This window comes from Rattus norvegicus, chromosome 3 (genome assembly GCF_021556685.1).
Source record: "Rattus norvegicus strain SHRSP/BbbUtx chromosome 3, alternate assembly SHRSP_T2T, whole genome shotgun sequence".
Taxonomy (NCBI): domain Eukaryota; kingdom Metazoa; phylum Chordata; class Mammalia; order Rodentia; family Muridae; genus Rattus; species Rattus norvegicus.
In genome coordinates this window covers 43,882,993-43,909,116 of record NC_141536.1, presented here as the reverse complement: position 1 = coordinate 43,909,116, position 26,124 = coordinate 43,882,993, and the positions used below count along the sequence as shown (strand labels likewise).

Below are 26,124 nucleotides of genomic sequence, written 5' to 3'. Positions count from 1 at the left end.
ACAGCAGAGACCACAAAGCAAAGGGCTCTGAGGGTCATGCGGTATTGACTGAGCAATCTCCCTGGCCCTCTTCTCTAGACACTGAACACCTACCACAGGCCACTATGCAGCTGGCACAGAGACAGATGAACCACCACAGCCATTATTTACTCCTTACTAACCGTAACCAGATAGCCTTGTTTAGTGTGTTTGGAATGAGGAAACTATTTTCTCCACCCTGTCCCCAACCATCAATAGCAGCAAGATGGGGAGAAGAAGTATGGAAGCCAGGCCCTGGTGCATGCCTCGCAAGAACACTGTGATTGAGCACATCACAAGCCCCTGACATCGTGTTTCTTATTTTGGGTAGATACATGTATACAGAATTACAGTTAAGCTATGTTTTCATTGTCTGGTCTCTTGTTTAACTTACAACCACAAATGACTTTTTATTCCCATTTATTCTTCCTTTGGTATGTTGGTGTATAAACATTTGTGTATGGGTACATGTGCAGAGGTCAGAGCAGCACAGACATGGTCGACAGTCTCAGTAAACCACAACCCCAGTATTCTTCCCAATTCACTTCTTCACAGCACTGGGGATTGTATAGGCACATAAGACCAATACCTGGCTTTTACATGGGGGCCAGAGACTGAACTCAGTAGAGAGTATGCTTGCTTTGAGTTCAGTGCTGAAGAGATTAAAGTATTTAAACTCTGTGCTTTTGCTTAAGACAACGCACAGATAACAAAAGTTAGAGGCATGTTCAGCAGCGGAAGACATTGCTCAGGTTAAGAGTATCTGCTGCTCTTGCAGAGGAGCTGGGTTCCATTACAAAATGTCAGCACCCAACCATCTCTACTTACAGCAGGGCTCAGAGTCCTACATGCAGGCAAAACACTCAGACATACAATAAACTTGGAAAAAAAAACCCTTCAAAACCATTGTATGACATAAAAGTTGAAACTTTAATTAAATTCTTTCCTAAGAGGTTTAGGATTTCTCATTGATGACCAGTTTAAAAGGAAAAAGTTCAAACTAAAATACATCAATCAGTATCACTTTATTTCAAGCCAAGGTTTTACATTAACACCAACAAACTAAATTGTTCATTCACATTGACAATGTACATGGTTTCTATTTAGTTTTTGAAAGTTGCTGTTGCTACAGCATGAGACTAATCTGAAACCACCCGCAAGTGTAAATGTGTATCCTAAGGGTGTTGACAGTGGAAATCATTATGCAAGTTTACACAGCTCATGACCATAGTGCAAACTCATTAATGTTGAATAAGTAATTTATCTGTTTTGCAAAGGTAGTGAAAAATATTAACAATCATCAAATAAATGCTCAGAATTATCAAGGAACAGCTAAAAATGACCAGGATCCAAATAGGTTATTTATATTATATTTCTCTATAAAGAAGTGACAACACTAAAAACACATTGAAAACCAGTGTTTTAAACTTTGAATGTGGGCTTTTAAAAAAATATTTGTTAACTTGAGATTTTCAGTAATTTTTAACCAAGTATCATTTGACTGACAATCCTGATATAATTTACAGCTGTACTATTCCTGAAAGGAACATCTACACGCGGCCTGCTAAATATAATCTGTGTCTTTGCAAATCAATACAAAAGTTCTCCATCATTACTGCATCCTTTACACACTTTTTTTCTTAAAAATTAGGGTTTTATTGCTAAGTGGATTTAGAATTCAAATTAAATTTGGAAACCTAACATAATAATGCTCTTTGAACTTCCCATTCTTTTAAAAAAATTTTAAACACTGGAAGTAAATGATTATCAAAATGTGGCTGTAACTTAAGGCATTTAAAGAGGAAAACTAATTAGGTGCCACTGGCATTTATTTCAAAAGTACATTTTATCTGACTTTTTTTCACTAGCAAGAGACTAATACACAAACATTTTTTTCCATAAATATGACTACAGTAATCGTAACACAGAAAAAAGTTGATGAGCATTGCTTAGATATTTAAAACAAGGGTAATGCTTTCCCACTCACCGCAAGAAAAATGTTTTTGATTACATATTATAAACATGAGATCTGCTGGCCAGTGTTAAAAGGTCCAGCTCAAGAATTTCAGTTCAGCAGTACGTGAGAATGAATATATATTTACACTTATACATGTATATATATATATTCATTTTATGTATAGTCAATTAATCTACGAGGCATTACCCCATGAAATTATTCATACTTAATTGCCAGTTTCAACAAACATGTTCACAGATAATCCATTTGTCTTAAATGAAGTGAAGCAATATCAAGCCTTCTGTTGTGGTCTCCATCATCTTCAGAACTCATCCTCTGAAGCTGTTGAGAGAAGAACAGGATGATCAAGAATGATCTTTTCAGGGACGACAATGACTGTATAAACATGAAGCCAGAACAGCAATGACCGGTAAAACAAAAATCCCATTTAGTATACTGTTGGTCAAAATGGTAAGGTATCATGATAGTGTTAGGGTGGTCTGATTGTGGGTGATGCCCATTCACAATGTCCCCACCCCCACATCATTTTGGATGTTACATAGTTTCCATATAATGAAAATGCTTAAAAATGTGGTTTAAGAGCATCTTTTAAAAAATGTTTTCTGAGACCAGCTTGTGTTCATAATAGCTAATGATATGTATATCAACATACACCAGAGGAAAAGTGAATTTAAGGCAAGTGCTCTCACACACCTGAGTAGAATCTGGCTTATTACCGCTGCATGTTTGATGCATCCGATGAGAATGAAAAAAAATGTACATAGAATAAGAGGTTACGGATGTTCTTGCAATTGACATCAAAGCTATGTCTATACAATGCCATGGAAAAGCTCTATTGAGTAAGAAAAGCTTTATATAGACACAGCCTAGCTTAAAATAATCGGATTCAGAAAGAAAAAAACTAAACGAAACCACCAACGACAAAAATCCTGCTGCTGCGACCATCCCCATGTCTCCAACTCTCAGAAACACCATTTTCATAACATTTCTGACCTCAATTTCTTCAATGGCCATTAGTGACACAAGCTTTAACATAATGCATCCTGGAATGCTTGGGATAGCCAAGGTAAATAAGCTATTCGTTATATGATCTGCTCTATATGTTAGGGAAAAATCTAAGTTCTTTCAAATAAACACCTAATATTTTCACTATTATCAAGGGCAGATAAGCTGAAGTAAGCCTTATAAAGGTTATAAAGTAAGAAAAGCAAAAACAGCAAACACGGTGATAGACAGTAATTCCAACTGGTCTCTTTACTCTAGGATACGGGATCAACTCAGAGAGCAGAAAAAAATGTTAACATTATAACTGACATAAACCCTGTTGCTAAATTCTACATCACAGGGTCATATTGAAGCGAATGCCATTTTTAGGTGATTCCACAGAATAGAATTCAGCTAGTTTTCAGAATATAGCAATACTCTAATAATATGAAATTCATTTGAGGCACTGCTACCGTCCATTGTTAGCTGAATTGTATAATTTTACCTCTGTATTTCTCTTCTCTCACACATATGGAAAAAGACCATGCTATATTTAGGAGCTTGCATTTTAAATGAGGATTATTTTTAAGTGAGAGATCTTAGGAAATATATGATGAAACAAATGACCACATCTACCAAAACAAATTATAACTTTCAGATACAAAAATTAAACTTTTTTATTAGCCAATGTGGTGTTTTCGGTTTGTTTGTTTGATTTAGTTTTTCTAGTCAGAGTTTTTCTGTATAGCCCTGGCTGTCCTGGAACTCACTTTGTAGATCAGGCTGGCCTGGCCTCTCCAGTTTTGGGATTAAAGGTGTGTGCAACCATGCCCAGCTCTTATGAAGTATTTTTATGAAGGTTATAAAGTTAAAAAAGCAAAAATGAAAAACTGAATAGTAATTCTAACTGGCTTTACTGTGCCATATGATAATAAAAAAGAAACTTGAAAATGTGCTGTCTGAATTTATTTCAAATCCTGTTAAAATCTAAAATTAGTAAGGTGTAACAATATTTCTAAAAGGCCATGTCTTAAAATATCTAAGGAAGTAGAGGATTTTAATGAGGACTGGACCCTTCTCATATTATCTTCGAAGAATGCCAGGCTGATTCTTCTAAAGGTAATGAGCTTACACATCTTCTGGATAACATATTCTGCAGATGGTTAAGTGCACAATCCACATGAAAATACCCATTTAAAACACTCAAGACTATACTGGAATGCAAACTTGTTGCTCTGGTGAAGAATAAATAGGTACAGACCAGATGGGCTTAATCTTGCCCAGAAATTGCTCTAAAGCCAATTTTGTCCATGCTTGGTATGAAGCACACAGATACACTATAAGACAACAGGGTGCAGAAATGCCTGTGACAATGTACTCCTAGATTTCTTGCTGCCCATGTGTTACAGGTTCACAAAGAACTATCTATAAGTCAAAGAAGAACAAGCAAAACCCCTTTCTTAGGGTCTCCGGCCTCTCTTCCTTATTTTCCTGGTACCAAATGCAAGACTAAAGAAAATCTTTCATGATCTAAAACTGAATAAAAACTATAATTTTTTCCTATATTTAAAATACAAAGCCCTTAACAGATATAATTTAGTAATTAAGTTTGTTTTCCTTTTAATCACAAGTAATAAAAATCAGTAGTTTATTTAAAATATTAGTGGTTAAGATTACCTCCTTCCACACCTTAAAAATAATTAAAAAAAAAAAAAACAAAACCAAAACATTTAAAAACCTCAAGTCTATTGTCCAACCCTTATCATCTGAATCAACAACCCTAAGTAGTATTATGCCCAAAGCCAAAGCTCAATTTGGTACTTAAAGGTTTTTGTTCTGTGGGTTTAATTTGCAAATGTACATTCAACAAGTCTGGGGAGGGAAAATTCCACCTACTTTCGAGATCTTCCATATGTGCCTGAAGAGTTCTTGCAAGGTTAATAAACTAGAAACAATGCAGAAAGAAATACAGTAGTTTAAATGTTGCAAATGGATCTAAAGAATAGGAGATTTATTTCTACTTATGAAGTCAAACACCATTTTAATCCTTTAAACAAAGGTCTTCCCCAACAATAAAAATTAAAACATTGAGGGTGTATTATATTACGTTTTATGTAATCGTTATTAACCATGGGGAAACCAGTACCATGAAATTGGAAGCAAACATAATCAAATAATTGTTGTATCCAGTAATACTGTCTTCCTAACACTTTCAAAAAAAAATTATGAAATCAAGGGGAATGGAGGAGAAACAAAACTTTGTTTTCTGGGCCCAAATGAACTGATGTCTGCCTGCCTAAACTTGACAGCTGTAGAGCCATCTAACTCAACGCTTGTACAATAGAAAACTAAGAGTGATTTTTACTATAGTTTAAGAATTAGTTAAAGGAAACTTATATGCTTTATATGGTTTCTTCCTTTGCAGGAGTTAACACACTTTTTTAGACATCATTTCATGGTATTAATTCCAGATAGCAGCCTGACTTCTGAACTACTGAAAAATTAGCAGAAAAACACTTATATTCACAGCACATAAGTTTGTTTTTTAATCTTAATGTCAGTAATTATCAGTTGGGTCACTTAAATATCCCTGTAATAATGAAGAACACGAGAGAAGTTAACTTGTATTTTGAATTTTGTATTTACTTTCACGTATGGTAATAAAAAACTGAAAATGTGCTGTCTGAATTTATTTCAAATCCTGTTAAATCCTAAAATTAGTGCAGGTGTAACAAATACTTCTAGTTTCTATTAACATTATTTAGAATAGCAACATGTATTTTGCATTATACCTTTTATCATATTAAGATGAAAACATTTCACCTTAACATGAACTCTTTTAGCTTTATATACTTAAGAATAATAAAATGGTTAATTGCACACATTTTACCATACTATGAACACATTTCAATTCAGGAAGTATTCAGAATGTTGCGATAAGAGAGAGATATATAAAATGGTCTGAACAACAGGTTTGATTCACTGAGCATTGATTACAAATACATAACAAAAAGTTAGCCTAAAGGTACAATTAATAATATTAAACACCATTTACAGCAACTAGTTCCTTCCTTAGTTGGTAATATTATTAATTTAGAACAACAAACATTTAATCACCCACATTCTTTTGGCCTTTTTTCAATAAATTAAAAATAACAAATTTTTGTTTCTTGGTATTTCTAATTCTGACCCTATTTCTTCTCCTTAAAATATTTCACTTTCAAGAGCTTCTTTCTCTGAATAGCCTATGACAAAATTAGGGTATTTATCATAGAAGACAGCAGTTTGCCTTAAATAAAGACTACACTGTTAAGAAATATTTCAAAGTAAGGCCTCTCCTAAAGGACTGGGGGAAGGAGTATGATGGGAACACATAGAATAACTGTATCCCCTCCCATCTTGCCCCAATGCCAAGACTACTTACTCGGACGCGCGTGCTTGGTTCGATTGTATTTCCCATCATATCAGAAAAGCTTTGTTCACACAAGTGCAGTAAGACAACTAGGTAGAGACCAGAGCTGATAAACTCATACTCAGCCTTAAATGGGGAAGAAAAGAGAAGAAACAGAATGAAGTTAGGACTGTGACTGATTGTCAATGTTTACTGATAAACAAAAAAGAAAAAATGTATTCAGACACAGCTCCTAGAAAGGTATACAGTCCTCTACTAAAGTATCAGGCTGCCTTACCCAGGTTGTGTCTTTTCCTCAGTCTATTTCCCTTCAATCCTTCATATAAAAATTTGCTTTTTAAATCATTTGGTATAACATATTTTAGTTTTCTATATAAAGCTCCTAACAGGTTTTCTTTTACAAATGACTAATAATTGTTTCAGTTTACTTTAAAAAAAAATTAGTTTCCTTTTAACCTAATTCTGTAATGTGCACTATAATTTAGATATACTTTTTTTTTGTAATCCAATTAGTTTAAAGGCAACAACACATGCAAATACACACTGATAATAACATCTTTTTTTTTTTTTTTTGGTCATATTGGGAATAGAAGACTTAGGAATTCTAAATAGTTTCAAACCTGTTGGGTATCCTCCTCCTCCTCATCTCTTTTTCTTCTTGATTTTTTTTTGGTGGTCATGGGAATAAACTTAGGTCTTAGGAATACTAGCACTTTACCAATATAAACACAGCTCTGAACACAAATTAGGATAGATTTTAAAAATTCAATCTGTTCCTTTAATTTTTACAGTGAAAAGGTCAATTGTACAATTGTACCTGCTTTGGATAATAAACACACCTGAAATTAAGAACTGCATACTAAGATTAATTCTAGAAACTGCTCATCAAATTCTACCATTAATAGTATATATTAATAATTAATAATCATTAAATCTTTAAGTGTTTAAATCATTTTGACATTACTCTAACTGAAAAGAAAATCATGTACATGGGAAAGATTTTAGTTATTATTTTTTTAAATTTACATGTTTATACTAAGCATAGTGGCACAGACCTTTAATCCAGGCACTTGGGGAGGGGGGGTAGGGGTAGGGGCAGAGACAGGTGGATCTGAGTTTAAGGTTAGTCTGGCTTACATAGGAAGTTCTAAGTCAGCCAGAGTTATGCTACGAGACCCTGTCTCAACAAAACAATTCAACAACAAAAACTTTTCGTGGTTATCATCTCACAAAAGATAAAATTAAAATATGAATAAAATTATATTAGCCACTAAGGATTAATAACTCGAATCCATGATTCATATAGAAATAAGATAAAGCTAAAACTATCATTGCTTTATAATGACTATATCTAGTTGTCTAATATTTCTCCATTATATAAGATTACAGATCATTAAAATGATTAAATAAAAATAAATAAAAAATGTGACAGGTGGTGGCCACAGAAAATAGCTTTCTGACTTCTGGTCTAAGACAATACATTTCTCTCTGAATCATTCTACCTTTCTTACTTTCCCTATTCTTTAAAATATCAATGTTCAGTTTAATAATTAAGACATTGCTGTACTGAGTTTCTTTTTGCACAGCTAGCTCATTAAGGAATTAAACATTACAAATGTCAATATGTAATACTTATATCAACTAAAGTTTCATTCTTCTGAGCAGTGATTCTTTTTTTTTTTTTTTTTTGGTTCTTTTTTTTTTTGGAGCTGGGGACCGAACCCAGGGCCTTGTGCTTCCTAGGCAAGCGCTCTAGCTAAATCCCCAACCCCCTGAGCAGTGATTCTTAAACCTGCCCTAAGCAACTCTTTCAGGTGTTAGTGTCTACTAAATTATGTACAGAATTTATATTTGTATGCAGTGAGTACAAGGATTTGAATCACATTATGTTTTTAGAAGACTTATTTTATGTGTATGTATCTAAGTCTGTAAAGGCACATGAGTATAAGTGTCCTCAGACTCTAGAGTTGTGAGGCAGCCCTAACACCAATGCTAAGAATAGAACTCAGGTCTTCAAAAAGCTGTTCACAAAAATACCTTATATTGTATGATTTCATCAACATGAATTATCCCAAGCTGGCAAATCTATAAAATACAACAGACAGGCAGTAATGGTGCACACCTTTAACCCCAGTGCTTGGGAGGCAGAGGCAGGTGGATCTCTGAGTTCAAGGCCAGCCTGGTCTACAGAGTGAGTTCTAAGAAAGCCAGTGCTACAGAGAGAAACCTTGTCTTGAAAGCTCACCCAATCAACCAATCAACCACCCACCCACCCAACAACGGAACAGCATTGGCAGGTGACTGAGAGAAGCAAGCAAGGAATCGCTTAGTGGATTTATTTTTGTTGGGATGAAATCATCCTCATACTTCCCTTGAACATGTATGCTTCTCTCAGAATTCCCTCAACAAGGAAAAAAACCCCAAAAAACCAAGGTTGTTTCTTCCAACCAGATCATTCAACCAGTACTGGAGAGATAAGGTTGGCAATGCCTACTTTGAGCCCAATTTCCAAATTTTTAGGTTTATTTATGAAGCCTGACAGTTTATCTTAATCTTTTATTTAAAGAGAATTTTCTAATGAAATTATAAACTTCTCATCTTACAAATTATAGTAAGAATATTTTTAATTTAGGTTTTCTGACCATGACTTAATCTTTTCTTCAAGAGCTGTCCTTTAAGCACACAACAGACACTTACCAAATTAGGCAAAATATACTAACTTGTTCATTTGCATGAGCTCTATGTAGTTCATGAATATCAAAATCCTCCAGGTTAAGTTGCAACTTCTCTTTACAGAGTTCACAGGTGGTTACAGCCTCTAATGAAGAACCTGACAAAAATCAAATTGCAAATAGTAAAGCCTTTCTGTCCTAAGCTCGAGGTTTAATAAACTGGGGGTAGAAAAGCAAGAAAGATGAGATTACAATGTTGGAATAAACAAATAATATATGCAATATTAATATATGCAAAATAATATATGTACAATGACAAATGACATTCATGCCTCCACCCATCATTTAGATACCTTCTTTTAAATCCTTTTTTAAAAATATTCATCCATCCTGTAATTATGGGAAGCTGACAATGAGGCAAAGGAATGTCACCTGTACTTGCTACTTCCTCCTGGGGTATGTTGACATGTTATGAAAGCTATGTTAATGGCCTAGCACCTCAAACACTAGATACACACTCAGACTAGTATTTCTGGTATCGGAGCATACAGATACAGGCCCTGTTTGTGATCTAAGCAAAGGGCCTGCCCTGCTGACTAAAGGAGGAAAAAAGGAACCCAACCTTTGTCCAGATAAAAATGGCTTATTTCAACAATTAGTAGAATTAAGTCCGCATACATTTTATAACAAGGCTCAACCTAAGATATACTAGATATAAAAATTATGGAGCTACCAATATGCAAATGTAAAGAGGACAACACAGGCCAAAGTTATCAAATCAGACCAAGATTATCAAAATATCAGGTATTGAAAAGAAAGAAGCAGAGAATTAACAGTTTATCGACTACAAACTTTCTATGTTAGGTGATGAAAAAGTTTTAAAGTAACCACTGAAAATTACACACTGTAAAAAGGTCAAAGTGGTTAATTCTTCCACACCCATGGTATTTTTATCACAATTTTTGGAAAACAAAAAAACCAAAAACTTCTGTTCTGTCACACTCAACACTTGCTTACCACAGGCCAGTAGTTCCACATTAGTAGGTCCTTATATGTAGACTTCCCTACTATTTGGGGATTATTAGATATGGCTACCAATTGAAAACTATCCTAAAGTTTTATGAGTAGCCAAGAGAGGTTTAAATTCAACTCTACTCACAATCATTAAATGAACTTGCACAAATCTACTTTGGAGACTGAGAAAAAGAATAAGAGCATACTCAAACCCTTTCTTAAAAAGTAGCCTAAAGAAAAGGGCATTAAAGGAGCAGAGTAGTCAAACTGCCAACATGTCCACTCCATTATTAGCCGAGAGGTTTTAATTGTGAATGAGAGAAATGAGTTATCTGGAGAGATCCAAAGCAGAGGAAGAAGATCTTATAGATCTACCTATAAGAGTGGAGAACAGCAGGGGAGAAACAGAAAGCAGTGAGAGTAGAAGGGGAATCAAGGAGGGAACTCTGGGGAGGTAAGAAACCAGCATGCTAGGGTGGAGGAGATCACAGAACAGGTACTTGTGACACTAAAGGAACCTGGAGACCAGCAAAATCTTTGATAGGCAATCACGGGTATATGTCATTGGAGAGCTACCAGAGTTAATTAAGGGAAATCTTTTGGCAAAGAGGAACTGGTTTCACCAGTTCCAGAAGCATGGAGTTTTCTGTCTGACCATGAGCAGCACTCTCACAGTCCAGCTTGAGCTCATCTCTGCATATATGGACTGACTACCTTTCGGAGTTTGGGAATTGGGAGTTTCCTTTGCACCTCATAGGAAGACAAAGTATCAAGCTGAGAAACCATGCTATCCATTTACCTGAGCTGTATGTGAAGTCATTATATCTCCCTTAAATTGTCATAGACTAGTTAGTTACCATAATGCTCCCCTAAGAACACAATGGAACTGAAAGTTTCCTATTCCCCAGCATATTTTAACACCATACTATGACATTACATTGATATCCTTACTCCCTAACTGATTAACTCCCACTATCAAAATTATCTTGGACTTATCTTTATTCATTAGCAAAGGAGCCAAGTATGACGTATTCCAATCAAAGAATAAACCACTCTCTTAAAAATGCATGTGTTTGGGGTTGGGGATTTAGCTCAGTGGTAGAGCGCTTGCCTACCAAGCGCAAGGCCCTGGGTTCGGTCCCCAGCTCCGAAAAATAGAAAAGAAAAAAAAATGCATGTGTTTCATTTCAATAGTTTTGTCAGAGAGGAGTATTAAAACGCAGGACCTGAGGCAGGTCCTCTGTCACCAAGCCATTTCCCCCATCTCTAAAATTATAGACACTAATGCTGCCTAAAGATCTTAATATCCACCCCAGAATGTTATTTTCACAGCATCTAAAGAGCTGCTCACCTGTTCCTCAATTAAAGCTCTCTTCTAAGAAAGTGGAAACATATTATGTAGCAGACCATACATTTTTACCAAAGCAATAAACACATCAACCAACACACGTTATCTACACTAGCCTCCTGGACTGGAAACTGCTCTCCTCCATCCGCCTTTGTGCTCCAGATGCCTTCTTGTGATCCTTTTCATGGATTTCCCCCTCTCTCCAGCCCAAAGCCTCTCAAAAACATGCTCAGATGTTTCCCTACCTCAAAATAAATGTTTTTGCCTGACCCCATATACTATCCTAATTTGCTACCTTGTATCTCAGCTTGTTGGGAAAAGAGCCTATAAGGTAGTATCTCCCTTTAACATACATTATCAATCTTGTCTTTCCACTTAAGAAAATCTGTATGTATTACATGTTCATGTGTGTGCACATGGAAGCCAGAGACTAACACTGAGTGTCCTCCTCTATCACTACCTAGTCTTTGACACTGTGCTGTGTCTGTTACTGAACTGGAAACTCTCCAATTTAGCTGGACTAGCTGGAACTCCAGTGCTGTGACTGGGTCATATTAGGCTTTTTATATGGGTGCTGGGGATCTGAAGTCAGGCCCTTAAGTTTCCATAGCAAGCACTTTATCCTGTTAAATCACACCCTTAGCTCATTATGTGGGTTACCAATCTTAAGGTTCTTCAATCTTTATCAATGCAGAGTTAATCATACCCACTTTTACACAATTATTTTGGCTTACTCAAAGTAATGTTTTCTCATCTTCTTACCACTAGACTGACTAGAGGCTGGTCCTCAAATCAAATCATATTGGGTGCCCCAGGGATTTGTCTTAGCCTAATTCTTTGATACCTTGTCTTTCTCTAGGTGATCTTTATGTAAGCGCAAAGCTTCCAGCATTACATATGGTGATGTTGTGGTACTGGACACTAATTTTGAGTAGTCCTTCTGAGATGATGAGGCTTGTCTAGCTAACAGCCTATCTGATGTTTTTGTGTAGTTACCTAAAATGAAGTTCAAATATAGTACATATCCAAAACTAACTGAGTCACCCTGTGTCAATCTAATTTTATTTCCAGTTTTCTTATTTCAGTACAAGGCCTATTTTCTAAAGGTAACAACAGATGTTCCCTAGTTTTTCTCCCTCTTCCTATCACATCTAATGTCCTGGCAAATTTCAGTGAACCTACCTCTAAGACCTACGTATACCATCCCATTTATATGAAAACTACCAGCATGTCACATTCTGATTATCAATCACCAACTCCAGCAAGTATTTTGAGAATAGATTATGCTTGGTTTCCAGGCTACAGGTCTGATCTTACCCTGAAATCTATTCTCCAGAGCAGAAAATCAAAATAAGATCATTTTAGACAGGTGGTGGTGGTGGACACCTTTAGTCTCAGGACCTGGGAAGCAGAGGCAGTCTCATCTCTGTGAGTTTGAAGTCAGCCTGGTCTATAGAGTTCCAGGACAACCAGTGCTACACAGAGTAACTCTGTCTTGGGAAATCAACAAACAAACAAACAAACAAACAAAAAATTTCAATTCTGCCTCCTTCAGTGGCTTCCTATTACATCTAGATAAAAACTTAAGCTCTAATCCCTATTTATAAGTCTTACACGAGCTAGCCTATGCTACTGCTCTCTTATCACAACTGTATCAACCAAACCGAAATCAACTATTAATTAGATGCACCACCACTCAGTTCCTTAAATACACCTAAGTCTTTCTTAGTAGCTGCTCTCTCTGCTAAAACGCTCTTTTCCTTCTGAAAGCCAGTTTCTTATTATCGAGGTCTAAAATTAAAAGGTGTACCCTAAGAAAGGTGCTCCCTTTACAAGCAATACCATGAGAACATACTCAAAAAAGAATTCCCTGACAACCTGATAAATGACACAGGCAAAATCTTTCTCAGAATACACAGCTGTTAAACAGTGAGTGTGCCTGACTCATCATTTAGTATGGTGTAAGATAGTATATGTTGGAACCACTGGTTAAATTATAATTATATGTAGTATACAAGTATGGATAAATTTAATAATAAATTATAAAAGATTTGTTAGGTGAAATACCTATAATATGTGTATCTCTAGGAAAAAATCTGAAAACAAATTATGTAAAAGGGTAATCTTACCAGAATTAATTTTGGCCTGTAACCACTTCTTCATACACTCTTGATGGACATACTGCAGACTCCCAGTGCATTTGCATGGCTCTATCAATAAATTAGATGATGACGCTGCTGCCATCTGGCAAATTCTACATAAGTCCCCTTCTTCTTCTTCATCAGAGTCCTCTAAGAGGAGGCTGAAAGGGAAGGCACATAATTCAGAACTATCTTATCTTAATTCCTAGATAACCATTTCATCATACAGAATTTGAATCTTAACATTTCTACTGAGTACAGCAATCAACAAAGACCGTGACCTGAGAGTTCTTGCCACTGAGTACAATGTCGCCATAAGTAAGGCCAGCTGCATTGCTGCTCAGCTTTAAATGAGTCACCTTTCATTTTTTAGAAATCTATCTTAAGATCATCTTTTCCAAAATCACTAAGATTTTAATTATTGAAGTGTTCTAGGTTACTGGAAATCCAATAGTAAAAGGATAACACACATCATTTTGTCAACTGTGAAAGAATTTTAAGGCTACTTCAATGAATTGCAAACATATTGAATTGTATTTCTCATTTACATGTTATCAAAACTGACTTTTTTTTTATTCACATTGAATCAAAATTTTAAAAAGATTTAAAAATTCTCCATCATTTACTCAACAATCTTACTGAATCGTTCTGGTATCTAAAAAGGAAGGCTTTAAAACACACATTTTTCTATTGCCCTCTTTTATACAGACTAACATGTACCATTTATATGTAAATTCACTTTTAACAAGCAAAGGCTTCTGTCAAAATTCCTATTTTGTTAGTTTACTGACAGCACATGAAGGAGGCCCACAGTAAACTGACAGTGCTTAGTGACAAACTGTTCCTGAAGTACAGCCTGGACAGTGTGAGTGAAGTTATTAGCAAGACACCAACAGAAAGACACACAGGCTACAAGGTAACTTTCTGCCTTTACTTAATCAGAATCATGACATTAAGCACAAACTCCTAAAAAGCTAATCGTTTTGTTCTGTATGTAACATTTTCCCCTTATGTTTCAATTATATTTTACTAAGTAGATCCAATTTTCCTGTTTACTTACCAGTCAAGTCTTAAAATTCTCATCTATGAGGCCAAATACAATAAACACACAAAAATACATACTACAAACTCTGTCAAGATAAATGCTCTTTTAAAACTGTATTATCTAGGATGTAGCATGGTAGTAGTATATGTCTTTAATTCACATGGGAGAGACAGAAGCAGGTAAATCTCTACTGGGTCCAGGCCAACCAGGGGTATATAATGAGTCCCTGTCTCAAAAACAAAAGAAAGCAAAACCAACCAACCAAACAAGACCAAACCTACCTAACTAGACAGAGTGGCACCTCACTGTAAACCAGTCAAGATCAATAAAGATATCTGTGAAGTAAGAATTCTAAGCTATATGCTCCAGATAGATTACAGTCAGAGGAAACTGCTATAATGAACAAGTATTAAAGCTAATATTACTAGGGGAGTGTAAATGTTATTTGAAATAAAAATGTGGAAAGTTTAAAATCAAGAAAATAGCTTATATTTAATATATCTTTAAAAAGGAAAATTGAAAAATACAAAAAGTGGTAAACCAATTAATATATTAAAGGCTAAGACAGATTGGTAATTTGCTACCATTTGGTTCCTCTTCCTAATTAATTCCATTTAGCAGCTCTATCCATGGAAAAAGAAATTAATCTGCATTTGTATATATCAAGATAAATTAAGACAAGTTACATCATTTCTTGATAAAATTTATGCCCCAGAACATACCTCATGGTTACATCACCATTTGTAAGAAACTTTAGATGAGAGCTATTTTAAATCTCTAATCTGATCTATCTTACAGTGTGTGTTGAATACTCGAATTTACCTTTCTTTGATTTTCTGAAGTTTTTCTGGGTCTCTTGAAGGTGCACTTTTAGCTTTTTCACTTTTCCCATCAGCTGAACTCCAACCTGAAGGAATAATATCTACGGTAATCGTGACATTGTCAGTCAGGTTACTGCCAAGTGCTGGCGGAACTGCAAACCGGAATAAGGAGCCAGGAAGGATCCCTGCTATTCCTGTATTTCTTCCACCCTGTGGCAAATCTGGTGTGGATCCACTTGCAGAAGCATTGCCTGATGCTCCGGATGCTTGTGGTCTGCTGGCAGCTGCCCCAAGGGAGTCCCCCTGTGCTTCAAGGTGAACTACTTCATTTGATTCTCTTCTGAAAAGATGAGATCTAGGAGGTACATCTGATGGAGATATTCTTGAAGACTCATCTCTTCCCTCTCGCCTCCTTCTAGAGAACAAAGGTGTGCATCTATTTCTAAGTGAGGAAGACAACCATGGTCCTGTATTTCTACCTTCTGATTCTTGGTTAAAGTTTTCTGCATCTGGTTCAGAGCTATGATTCTGGCTAAGAGACGACAAACCCCATCTTCGCCTAAGAAACCTAAATCCCTGAGACGCTTCAGACGCCCTGCCATCATTAACTTCAGAAGATGATGCTCCATTATTCCGAGACTGTGAAGTCAGGGTTCTTGGAGAAATATAATTTTCGGAACTCAGTGACCTTGTATTTAAGGAATCTTGACTAGATCTTCGTGAAAAGAAGGTAGATGACATGCTAGAAGCTATCCGTGACAGCAATCTCCTAGTTGTACGCCTACCTTCATTGTCAGAAGATTCTTGAAATGGTCTCTGAGACGAGCCAGCCCTTTCTGAACTGCTTATAGTTGGAGTTTCATTTCTACTTGAAAGATATGAAAATGCAGGATGTGAACTGTTTCGAAAAGATTCTGATTGTCTTGGAGAAAAATGGGATCTGAAAGAACTTCTACTAGAGTCCCTAGAACTTGGTACTGTCTGATGCTCAGAAGGCAGTTGGTGATTGGTGGATGAATTCAACTGTAAAGTGTTCGCGGCATTCTCTTTTGGTCTTGCTCCCTGTGAATATGAAGAAGGAACTCTTTCTTGAACATCTATTTTTGAAAGAAGGGAAGGTAACCAATTATGAAATAATTTAAGCATTATTGAATACACATTTATTGACTCCTGCCAAATTGAAAGACTAGGGTTTGAAATGAATAGTGCTACCATGTAACTATACAGGAACTATTATAGAAAAAAATATAGAAAAAAATTTACTTCTGAAGTACTCCCAAGGTAGAGTACAAACTCAAAGTAGAGGTCTACATATTCAAACACAAGTATGAAAGCTTACTCAACAAAGCCGATGAGGCAAGTTAAAGGCAAACTGATACTGATACACAACTTTAGGTCAAGTAATACAGTGTAATGATAAAAAATACATTCCAGGAAAACAGTTCTGGAGATTCTTCTTATTCTATGCAAAAAATATGAAGATTATTTTACATGAATGTTATTGCCCATATGATTTCATGTTATGTCAGGTAAGAATGTCTAGCCCTTTAACAGTGGCTTGGAACCGTGCTCAATACAGGCCTCTGCTAATGTGCATTTTCAAAAGCAGGGCAGGGAGGAGGGACACTGTCAGCACTTTGGTGGCAGAGGGAGGAGAATCAGAGTTCCAGGCTCCTCTGGGTTACAGGGTGGCCTTGCCTCAAGGTCAACAAGATAAAAATAGACCTCCTTAACTAGTTGTTTCAATCTGAGTGGGGATAAGAAACACTTCCTATATACCTGGGTAGGAGGCACATTTATCACTGTATTAAACTGTGGAGTTTAATCTGACTGTGACTTAAAGGAGCACAAGCCCCACTCCTGCACGGCACTGCTAACTGAGCAGCACCCTTCTGTGTTCAGTACTAAGACGGTCAACTCTGAAAAGCTCAAGTCAATGTGAGAAAAACCATATGTTTCAAAATTTAATTAAAATCAAGACAATCACACAGGTCCACATAATCCTTAAAATGGTAAGCTGAGGGGTTAGGAAGATGGCTCAGCAGTTAAGAACACTAGCTTTTTTGAAGGACATGGGTTCTATTCCCTGCACCTACACAGTGACTCACAGCTCAAATTTAGAGGCTCTGTCACAGTACTCACTCCCTGGGCACTAGGCCCACAGTAGTGCATAGTCATACATGTACCATTAAACAGTGTAACCAGCATATAGTTATTTCATAATCCAGCTAGAAGTACACATTAAAACTGTTATAGACAACTCACACTGTAGAAAAAAATTAGCTGGTAATACTTATTAACATGTATAAATTTTTTTAAAAGCAGACAGAACCTGAATACTCAAGAACAGGTTTTAGACTGTTTATATTTTTTAGAGTAAAACAAAGATACTAAAGAACATTACAGTTCCGATATCTCCATAAGAAATTAAACTTCACGTCATTTCCTCCATTCTGATTAATGACACAGAGAACAACTGCAGTAACACACAAGCTGTACGTAACAACACAGTGTCTACATACATGCTGGAGCTGTGAAATCCCCACTCCGGTGACTATAGTCCATAAGACTGCTAATGGAGGAGTCCCTTCTCCTCTCCAGATCTCTCCTCTCTCTCATCAAGTCTGTTCCAAATGAACCAAGGACCATTGAAGAAGATCTCGGAACTTGACCAGGCCTCCAAGAAGAATCTTAAAGTAAAGTAATGAAGTTTTGAGGTTCGTACATCATTAACAGTACAGTGAAGGCAGATATTCTCATTATAGCTATCTCCAGTTATATAGTTACAATCACAAGCCAGGTTTGGCAAAACAAAATAATTTACTAATAATCTATTCACCTCCAAATTATCTTTCTGCTCAAAATCCTTCTTTTTGGTGCTGAGGACCTAACCCAGGATTTCAGATATGGTAAATCTATGTTACCAACACTGCAAACCTATCCTCATAAGGTAAATGTCTCAGTCACTCTATTATGCCTGCCCATGTACAATGTAATATTATGCTAAAATAATTATAGATCAAAAATGAAACTTTGCCAAGGTACAGAACATGTCAGAAACCACCAAAACCAAAACCATAGTCCAGGCATAGTGGCTTTAACCCCAGCACTAGGAGTGCAAAGGCAGAATCAGGCAGGCAGATTCTGTGAGTTCAAGGTCAGTTTGATATATACAGTGAAGTTCTAAGTCAGCCATGACTACATAATAAGACCATATCTCAAAATAAATACACTTTAAAACAAAACTAAAGCTATTTTAATCTGGTAATTGAGTTACAGAACAAGCAAATTTTGTCACAAAAAAGGTTTTTCTCCACCCTGGAAATTGGATGTAAATGCTTGTAAATTCTAAGTATGTATTATATCAGCTTCAGAAATATTTGCACTGTCACATTTCACTCATTTATTCTAAGAATTCATCTATTTCTGCAATAATACTCTGACTTTTATTAGATAGGATCTTACTTAGAAGTAAACTAAAGTTAATTCTCAAATATATTGTCCACTCACTACCTTGAAATTTTGTTTCTTCCTCTTCTAGCTTTAGAATCTTGTTGTCCACACCACCTCCCGTTTTTCAAGATAGGTTTCTATGTATAAGACAGCCCTGGCTGTTATGGAACTTGCTTTGTACATGAATGAGGCTGGTCTCAAACTCAGAGATCCACCGCAGTGCTGCCTAGGTGCTTGGAATCAAAGTCAGACTCCACCTTGCTTGGCTTCGACATTGAGGGAATCACTCAGAGAGCTTAATGTCACACCTTTACATAGCAAACGAGAACAAAAATGTGCCTACAAAGATGGGGTTAGCCCGCTCTTACCCATCTCGCTACCTTTAGCAACCCTCAGAGGTACAATGTCTGCTCCTTAAAATGGAGAGGAACTGCTCATACTAATTCAGTTGGTAATGTACAAGCATTTTAAGCTGGCCTACAAAGTGAGTTCTAGGACACAGAAAAATCCTGTCTTGAGAAACCAAAAAAAAAAAAAAAAAAAAAAAGGCAGAAAGAAAGAAGAAAGTGTTCACAAATTCTGTTTCCTTTTACAACTTTTTATCTAACATTTTACCGTAGCTGTTTCAGTAAGGAAGAGTTTCCTGCCCATCTAACAAGATTTCTTTTGAACAACACATAAATACATAAACTTAAGAAAGGAAGCAGGGGGTTGGGGATTTAGCTCAGTGGTAGAGCGCTTGCCTAGCAAGCCCTGGGTTCGGTCCCCAGCTCTGAAAAGAAAAAAAAGAAAGAAAAAAAAAAAAAAAAAGAAAGAAAAGAAAAAAAAAAAAAAAAAAGGAAGCAGTTGCCGTTCTTGTACACTTAGTATGAGAGAACCATGACTTTCTCATTCCTTATCTAGAGCTCTTAGCTTCCGACTTCTTTTTAATTAAGAGTTTCCACATTATATGAACAGTATCATATACTATGTTTATCAGTGTAAAAACACACGGTGAGAAGGTGCTGAGAGAATGCTTAATGTCTGTCAGATATGGCTTTCACAGGAACACTTTAAAAACTTCTCTTTCAAAATACGAAACAGAACTTCTGCTCATGACTTTCACCAATTTGATTACTATGCACTAATGTTAGAGCTGAGATAGTGACACATGCCTTTAATCCATACACTAAGTTCTGGACCAGGCAAGGCTACACAGTGAGAAAGAAAACCACACCAAAAACAAAGCAGTCATTCTACCTAATTAAAATCTACTAACATTCTGTACGTAAAGCAAAAAAGGCAAAATGAAGAGCTGGTTTATTTTTACCACCAATTTAAGGTAAAGTTCTGGAAACTAACTAAATTTCCAAATCCACTATTGTATAGAAACTATTTAATTAAAAAACTTAAGAATCTTAGAGGTCCCCCCTTTGTGGTTCAAAACATTCATAAATTAACTTTAACAGAAACTGCATAAATTCTTACCTGACAGTGTATTTAAACCACTTCCAATATTTCTCCCAGCTGAGGTAGACGTACAGTTTGTACAAGAAAGTTTAGGTCTTTTTGAATCATGATCCCTTTGCTGGTTTTGTGACCGTGACCGTGCTCCCTGAGTTATCTCAGACTCACTGTACCAAGTAGACTGATATGGTGATGCAGATGCTGACGCTGAGGCAGACTATAAAAAGAAATTAAAAGGAATAACTGTTGCTATTTCTTAAGATATTTCAGAGAAGATAGTAATCTTTAAACAATCAGGTTAAAGGCTGGTGGCAGGTAAGGTGGCTGCGCTGGGGATTACAGTCTCTCGGAACCTAGGTATGCACGACTGAGACAGACTGATTAATCACCTAACATTAGAAGCAGGGTATTACTAGCTGTATTCTTATTTTACCCACTGCTTTGTGCATATGCAAAGTCAAATTAGTATGTATACTGATTGGAGGAGGATACTCACCACTTCGGTATTAAAGTAAAGAAAGTTTACTCTAGTATTTTTTTCCAAATGCAGTTTTGAATTTTAGAAAATATTTTATACAAGACTACATTCTTTTATCCACAATTCTGAAGTCTCCAAATCCTGAAAATCGTTAGCTATTTATTTTGTTTCTATTTTAACAATTTAAGATCGTAGGATGCTTCAGGTGCGGCTATTTAAAAAAAAAAAAAACAAACCTAATAAATGTACCCACAGCTTTTTGAATTTGAATGTACATATATTCAAGTTAAAATACTACCTGATATTCAGAATCCAGTCTAAAGGAAGAGTCTCTAGAATGATAGGAATCATTTAAACTGGTTCCTCGGTTTCCAGATACCATCCTAGCACTTAAAGAGCCAGAGGGTTGAACAGAAATTCTTCTTGGAATCCTGGAAGGTTTAGACTCCATTCTTAAGGTTTCCTGCAAAATGCAAATTTGTTAATTTTATTTAAGAAGATATGCAAGAACCCGTTCCCCCTTCCCCCCTACATACAACAATTTATTCTGAAAAGGTTCATTTAGTTTGAGACCCAAATCAAGTCTCATTAATGAAAAAGCGACCATTCAACCACACTAACCGCTCCAGCCCAGCTGCACAGGTAACGGTGCTAGCCTTGCAAGTCTAGGAGCAGATCTTTCCAGAACCCACACACATGTGTAGAAGGATCGTACTCTCAGAACTCCTCAAAACTCCTCCAGTGGAGAAGAGAGGCAGAGATGGCAGGCAGAGATAAGAATCACCAATTCACAGAGAAGTTCTATCAGTCACAATTCACCTGGAGACTAGATGTACTTGCCTCAACAAGGAGGGAGGAAAGGACTGACTTCAGAAAACTGCCCTGTCTGCATGCATGTACAAAATAAAATTTAAAATTAAAACAATCAAATAGCCAACTTTTGCAACAATACTAAAGTGTGAAACTCTTCCCCTTTCTCCTTAAAGGCAGACTTAGTAGCATCCAACTAAGATTTCCTACTGCTCATTTGACAACATGGAAAGCTTTTCACACAGACCTGTCTTCCAATGCCTGAACTTTTCCCTCACATACATTTGTCTTAGATTCTCATGCCATCCTTCTTAATATATACAAGTTTTAGTAAATATAGTCTCACATCCTTCTGTATACACCTGGGAAGTCAAAACATTACATTCCTTATCTCACTTTTGATAATCAGATTAAATCATCTTCTGTGTAATTAATTCTACTTTCCCCATGATTTTATTAAGACATCATACTTAGACTTATTTGCAAGTTTATTTCCCCTTCCTCAAGAGTGCATTTCTTTAAGTCAGGATCATTTAAACTACTCTAAATCACTGCCTAGAATATGCAAATGTCCTGGCAGAAATACAGATCCTTGTGACCCTCCTTTTGGCTCTCAGAGATCCCAGCATCCACATCAGATGGCTCACAACCACCTCTAACTCCAGCTCCAGGGGATCCATCCCCATTCTTCTGGCCTCCAAGGACAGCTGCACAGTCTCTGACCCTAACAATGTGGGAAACAGGTACTCAAAACATACGAGTAGAAAACCCTAACAAAATGAATATAAATGAGTATGTAATTATAGCACACATAAACACAATAGCTGGTATTTACCAAATATCACATGGAGTAAGAACTACCCACTACTCAATGTTCAGTGAGAAACTTAGTCTATTAGTTCGACCTTATAAGAAAACTTGCTTAAAATGATTGGAAAGTGATATTTGAAGTGAAAAGCTCTGAGATGGAACTGGTTACATGGTGACTTAAGGAAGTGGCTAAGTTGGTAAGGTACTTGCTGTGCAAGCATGAACACCTAACCTAAGTTCAGTCTCCAGCACACTCATAAAAGAAGGGGTTTGGGGGACACACCTATAATCACAGTGTTAGGAAGACAGACACAAAAACCCTTAGAACCTGCTGGTGGAAATCTGCAAGTTCCAGGTCAATGAATAAGGTAGAATGCAATTCTAGTAGACACCTATTGTTGACCTCTGGCCTCCACACACACATGCCCCTACATAAACATAAACATAAACATAAACACAAACACAAACACACACACACACACACACACACACACACACACACACACCCTTCCCTAACTAAATTCAGTTCATGTAAAGTGTGGAACTGAGTACTTTCCACTTTTATAGATTCGCAAATAAGTTTCTAAATTTCTTCAGAGCATATCCCATAGAATAGGCATCATTAACTCTACCAGATCCTTACCTATAAATCTATTGAATTAACACAAATTAATTCTGACTGGCTCTAAGAATACCCAAGACAACAACTACCACCAAGACAAAAATAAAATCTTCATTTTTTCCCTCTCCTGTTTGCTCTTAACCTTAGATTTACTGAAACTATATATCATAGCCCTTCCAAGGACTTCCCATCCCAAAATATGAGAGAAAGGCATACCTGAAACAATGAACAAACCAAATACTGAAGTTACTATGGTCAACATAAAAACCTTGATCATAATGACCTGCAATTTGTGCAGATTTATGTAAAGATTAGAAGTATACACATAGCCCACATTCTAGAAGCATCCATTTTTCAAAACAATGCTTAACCGAGGAACCCACCTGTCTGATATAAAGAAATTATCTCTTGAAAAAATATTCTTGTAAAAGACTCCTTTAGAACAAAGGGTGAGATAGTCACTGAAGACAGGTACCAACTGCCTTCTAATAATGCTGGTTGTTGCTAAAGTTTTCTTTCTCTGTCACTCGAGTCACTATCTCCATCAGAAGGTAGCAGCTTCATCTGCTTAACATTTGTGGGATTCTCTCATGCTAATATCGCATACAGTATGCCACTACATATGTGTGCATACTAATTTCCCATTCTGCCAATGGAAATTAGATTGTCTTTTATTACCAACACCATTTATACAAGCACACTGCCTTTATAAATCAAAAACCTTGGGGGCTGGCAAGTTGTCTGAGAGGGTAAAGCTCCTGCTACCAAGCCTAAGGACCCAGTTCTACCCCATGACCTATACAGTGAAAAGAGATAACTAACTCACACAAGCTGTCCTCTGGTCTCCACATGTACCTGGGCACACAACCACACAAATTTAAGACTCATGTTTCTCATAGGTTAAGAGCATGTATAAAGAGGCTATGAATTTAGTTCCTAGCCCCCACATAAGGCACTTCATAACTGCCTGAGCTCCAGCTCCAGGGGGATACCCAGATACCTGCACATACCAGTCCCCCAACACACAATTTCTTAAAATTAATTTTCTTAACAAAGTTAAAAAATATAAAAAGTTTTTTCCTAAGACAGGGATCTGTCCTCTGGAGACAGCCACATTCATTAAGATTACAAAAGGGAATCAAGAGATATCAAAATACTCTCCCTAACTTTGCATTATCAATTATTTTTAAGATCAAAACCTGTTTTATCGCATCCTGCAATTTTCAGGCAAATATAGTCATTTCACTACATGTCTGATGTGCAGCTTAGATAAGAAGACAGCTCTACTAAAACATTCAAACAGAAGGACAAAGTGTGAGTTTCACCTTTAGCATAGTCTTCCTAACTTATCAACTAACTTTCCTATTAATCAAATCTTTCTACTTAAATTTACAACAGAACTTATTACATTACTCTTTGTCTTTAAAACATCAGCTAGTGACAAAAGACGAACAAAAAGCAGGACAGGCTGTACCTAAGTTACTCTATTTGACAAGCCTGCAGTTTCTTTCTGCTAGGCTGTTTTCAGAATAGGTCTAAGACAAAATGAACAGGTAATCTGTCTGGGCAGGTAGGTAGCCATAATGGATACACAGAATGAGAAGAACAGCCCTTATATTACATACTGCATAAGCATAGAACAAAACCTAATAACTTATTTATGTTAATAAAAATTGCTATTGTGAAATTACCAAAATAAATCAGGGATACATGGACATATCAAATTATATCAGAAACATCAGGCATTTAGATTTATCAAAAACACCATCCAATAAATGATGCAGTCCTGACCTGAAACATCATATAAACGGAAGGTATGGTACCTAGGACCACGGCATAGTGGCAACGCCAACTTGCTATCATGACCACTTGTGGTACTTATTCTGGAAATGAGCAGGATTCTTCCATGTCCTGTTCTTATGCCTGTCCATTTCAGAGCTGAGCTAAGCTAATCTAGCCACGGGACCCTTGCCTAGACTGCACTGACCCCTTTGATTAGTTGAGTGACTACCTTTAGCACCAGCCCTAGTCTTGACATCATCACTGGCCACTTTAACACTTTCTTGGTGTTTCTGTATTTGCTGAGTAAACCACGGAATGTATAATCAGGTGTTAACAGAAATTACTAATTAAGATGGGAATGTAATAAAGAACTTGTGAAATCAATGGTAATCAGCAAAGTAAAGCCAATAAAACCTAAGTCATTTTCAAATTATTATTAAATAAATTGACTGAAAAAAGACAAAAATGTTGATCTGTTTCTGGCTATGACAGAGCAAATATCAGACAGCTTATCAGTCTGTAACAAGTAAAAAAGTGACGTGTCGAGTATCTTATGCAGCTGGGAATTTCCAGCAAATGAGAAGAGTCAGAGCAATGGCAGACGTACTGCAGCCCCATCAGCAACTACTGCCAACAGCTGTCTTGTGCGCAAGTTTCATAAAGCAGGAGTAAGTGAATCAAAAAAAAAAAAAAACCGTTAAAAAAGTGACTAAGGAACTGTGAAGCAAGAAGCATCACCGGTGGTTTAGGGATCTGAAGTAGGAGGGTGATGCTATCTATAGTCAGGCCCCTGAAAGAGATGAAAACCAGAAACAAAGCATCTAACCTTAGCACAGAACAAAAACCTGGAGACACAACAAACCAAACCCAAACCAACACCACCACTGACGACGGCAACAAACATCTCAGCATAACACAATTTCTATGGAAACAGTATGACAATTCCTCAAGAATAAAAACAGAATTTTCATAGAACCTAGCCATTCCACTTCTCGGCATATACCAAATTAAAGCAAACCAAGCTAACCAACTGAAAATAAGGTCTTGGAATGTTTGCACATCGAAATCACACAGCACTGTTGACAACAGACACAAGTGGTATCAGTAAATAAACAAACAACATGTGGTGCATACACACAACTCATTAAGATGCTCATCAGGTAAGGCGCTGGTACCAAGCTGAATGGCTTGAGTTGGACCTCTGCAATCTGCAGGGTAGAAAACCAATTGCTACAAACTTCTCTGCCCTCCATGCATATGCGGTGGCACACACATGCCCGTGGGCACACA

At 36.6% G+C, this 26,124-nt stretch overlaps 1 protein-coding gene across 15 annotated transcripts in view; it reads right to left on the bottom strand.

The window, feature by feature from the left end:
- Positions 1–1,024: 1,024 nt before the first annotated feature.
- The window catches only part of Marchf7 (membrane associated ring-CH-type finger 7), a 39,832-nt gene continuing 14,732 nt past the window's right edge, over positions 1,025–26,124 (bottom strand). For 4 of the 15 annotated variants that reach the window (XM_087651659.1, XM_087651657.1, XM_087651656.1 and 1 more), the window contains 8 exons: positions 21,109–21,273; positions 20,354–20,549; positions 17,956–18,123; positions 15,435–16,530; positions 13,556–13,728; positions 9,113–9,222; positions 6,405–6,518; positions 1,025–2,317 (listed from right to left, as the gene is read on the bottom strand). In XM_087651659.1, the coding sequence (XP_087507785.1) occupies positions 2,228–2,317; positions 6,405–6,518; positions 9,113–9,222; positions 13,556–13,728; positions 15,435–16,530; positions 17,956–18,123; positions 20,354–20,549; positions 21,109–21,261 (2,100 nt within the window). In that variant the 5' untranslated portion in view covers positions 21,262–21,273 and the 3' untranslated portion in view covers positions 1,025–2,227. Of the gene's footprint in view, positions 2,318–2,689; positions 2,715–4,876; positions 4,926–6,404; positions 6,519–9,089; positions 9,223–13,555; positions 13,729–15,434; positions 16,531–17,955; positions 18,124–20,353; positions 20,550–21,108; positions 21,274–26,124 lie in introns of all 15 variants that reach the window. The other 11 variants (XM_087651663.1, XM_087651662.1, XM_087651661.1 and 8 more) reach the window with 6 other exon arrangements.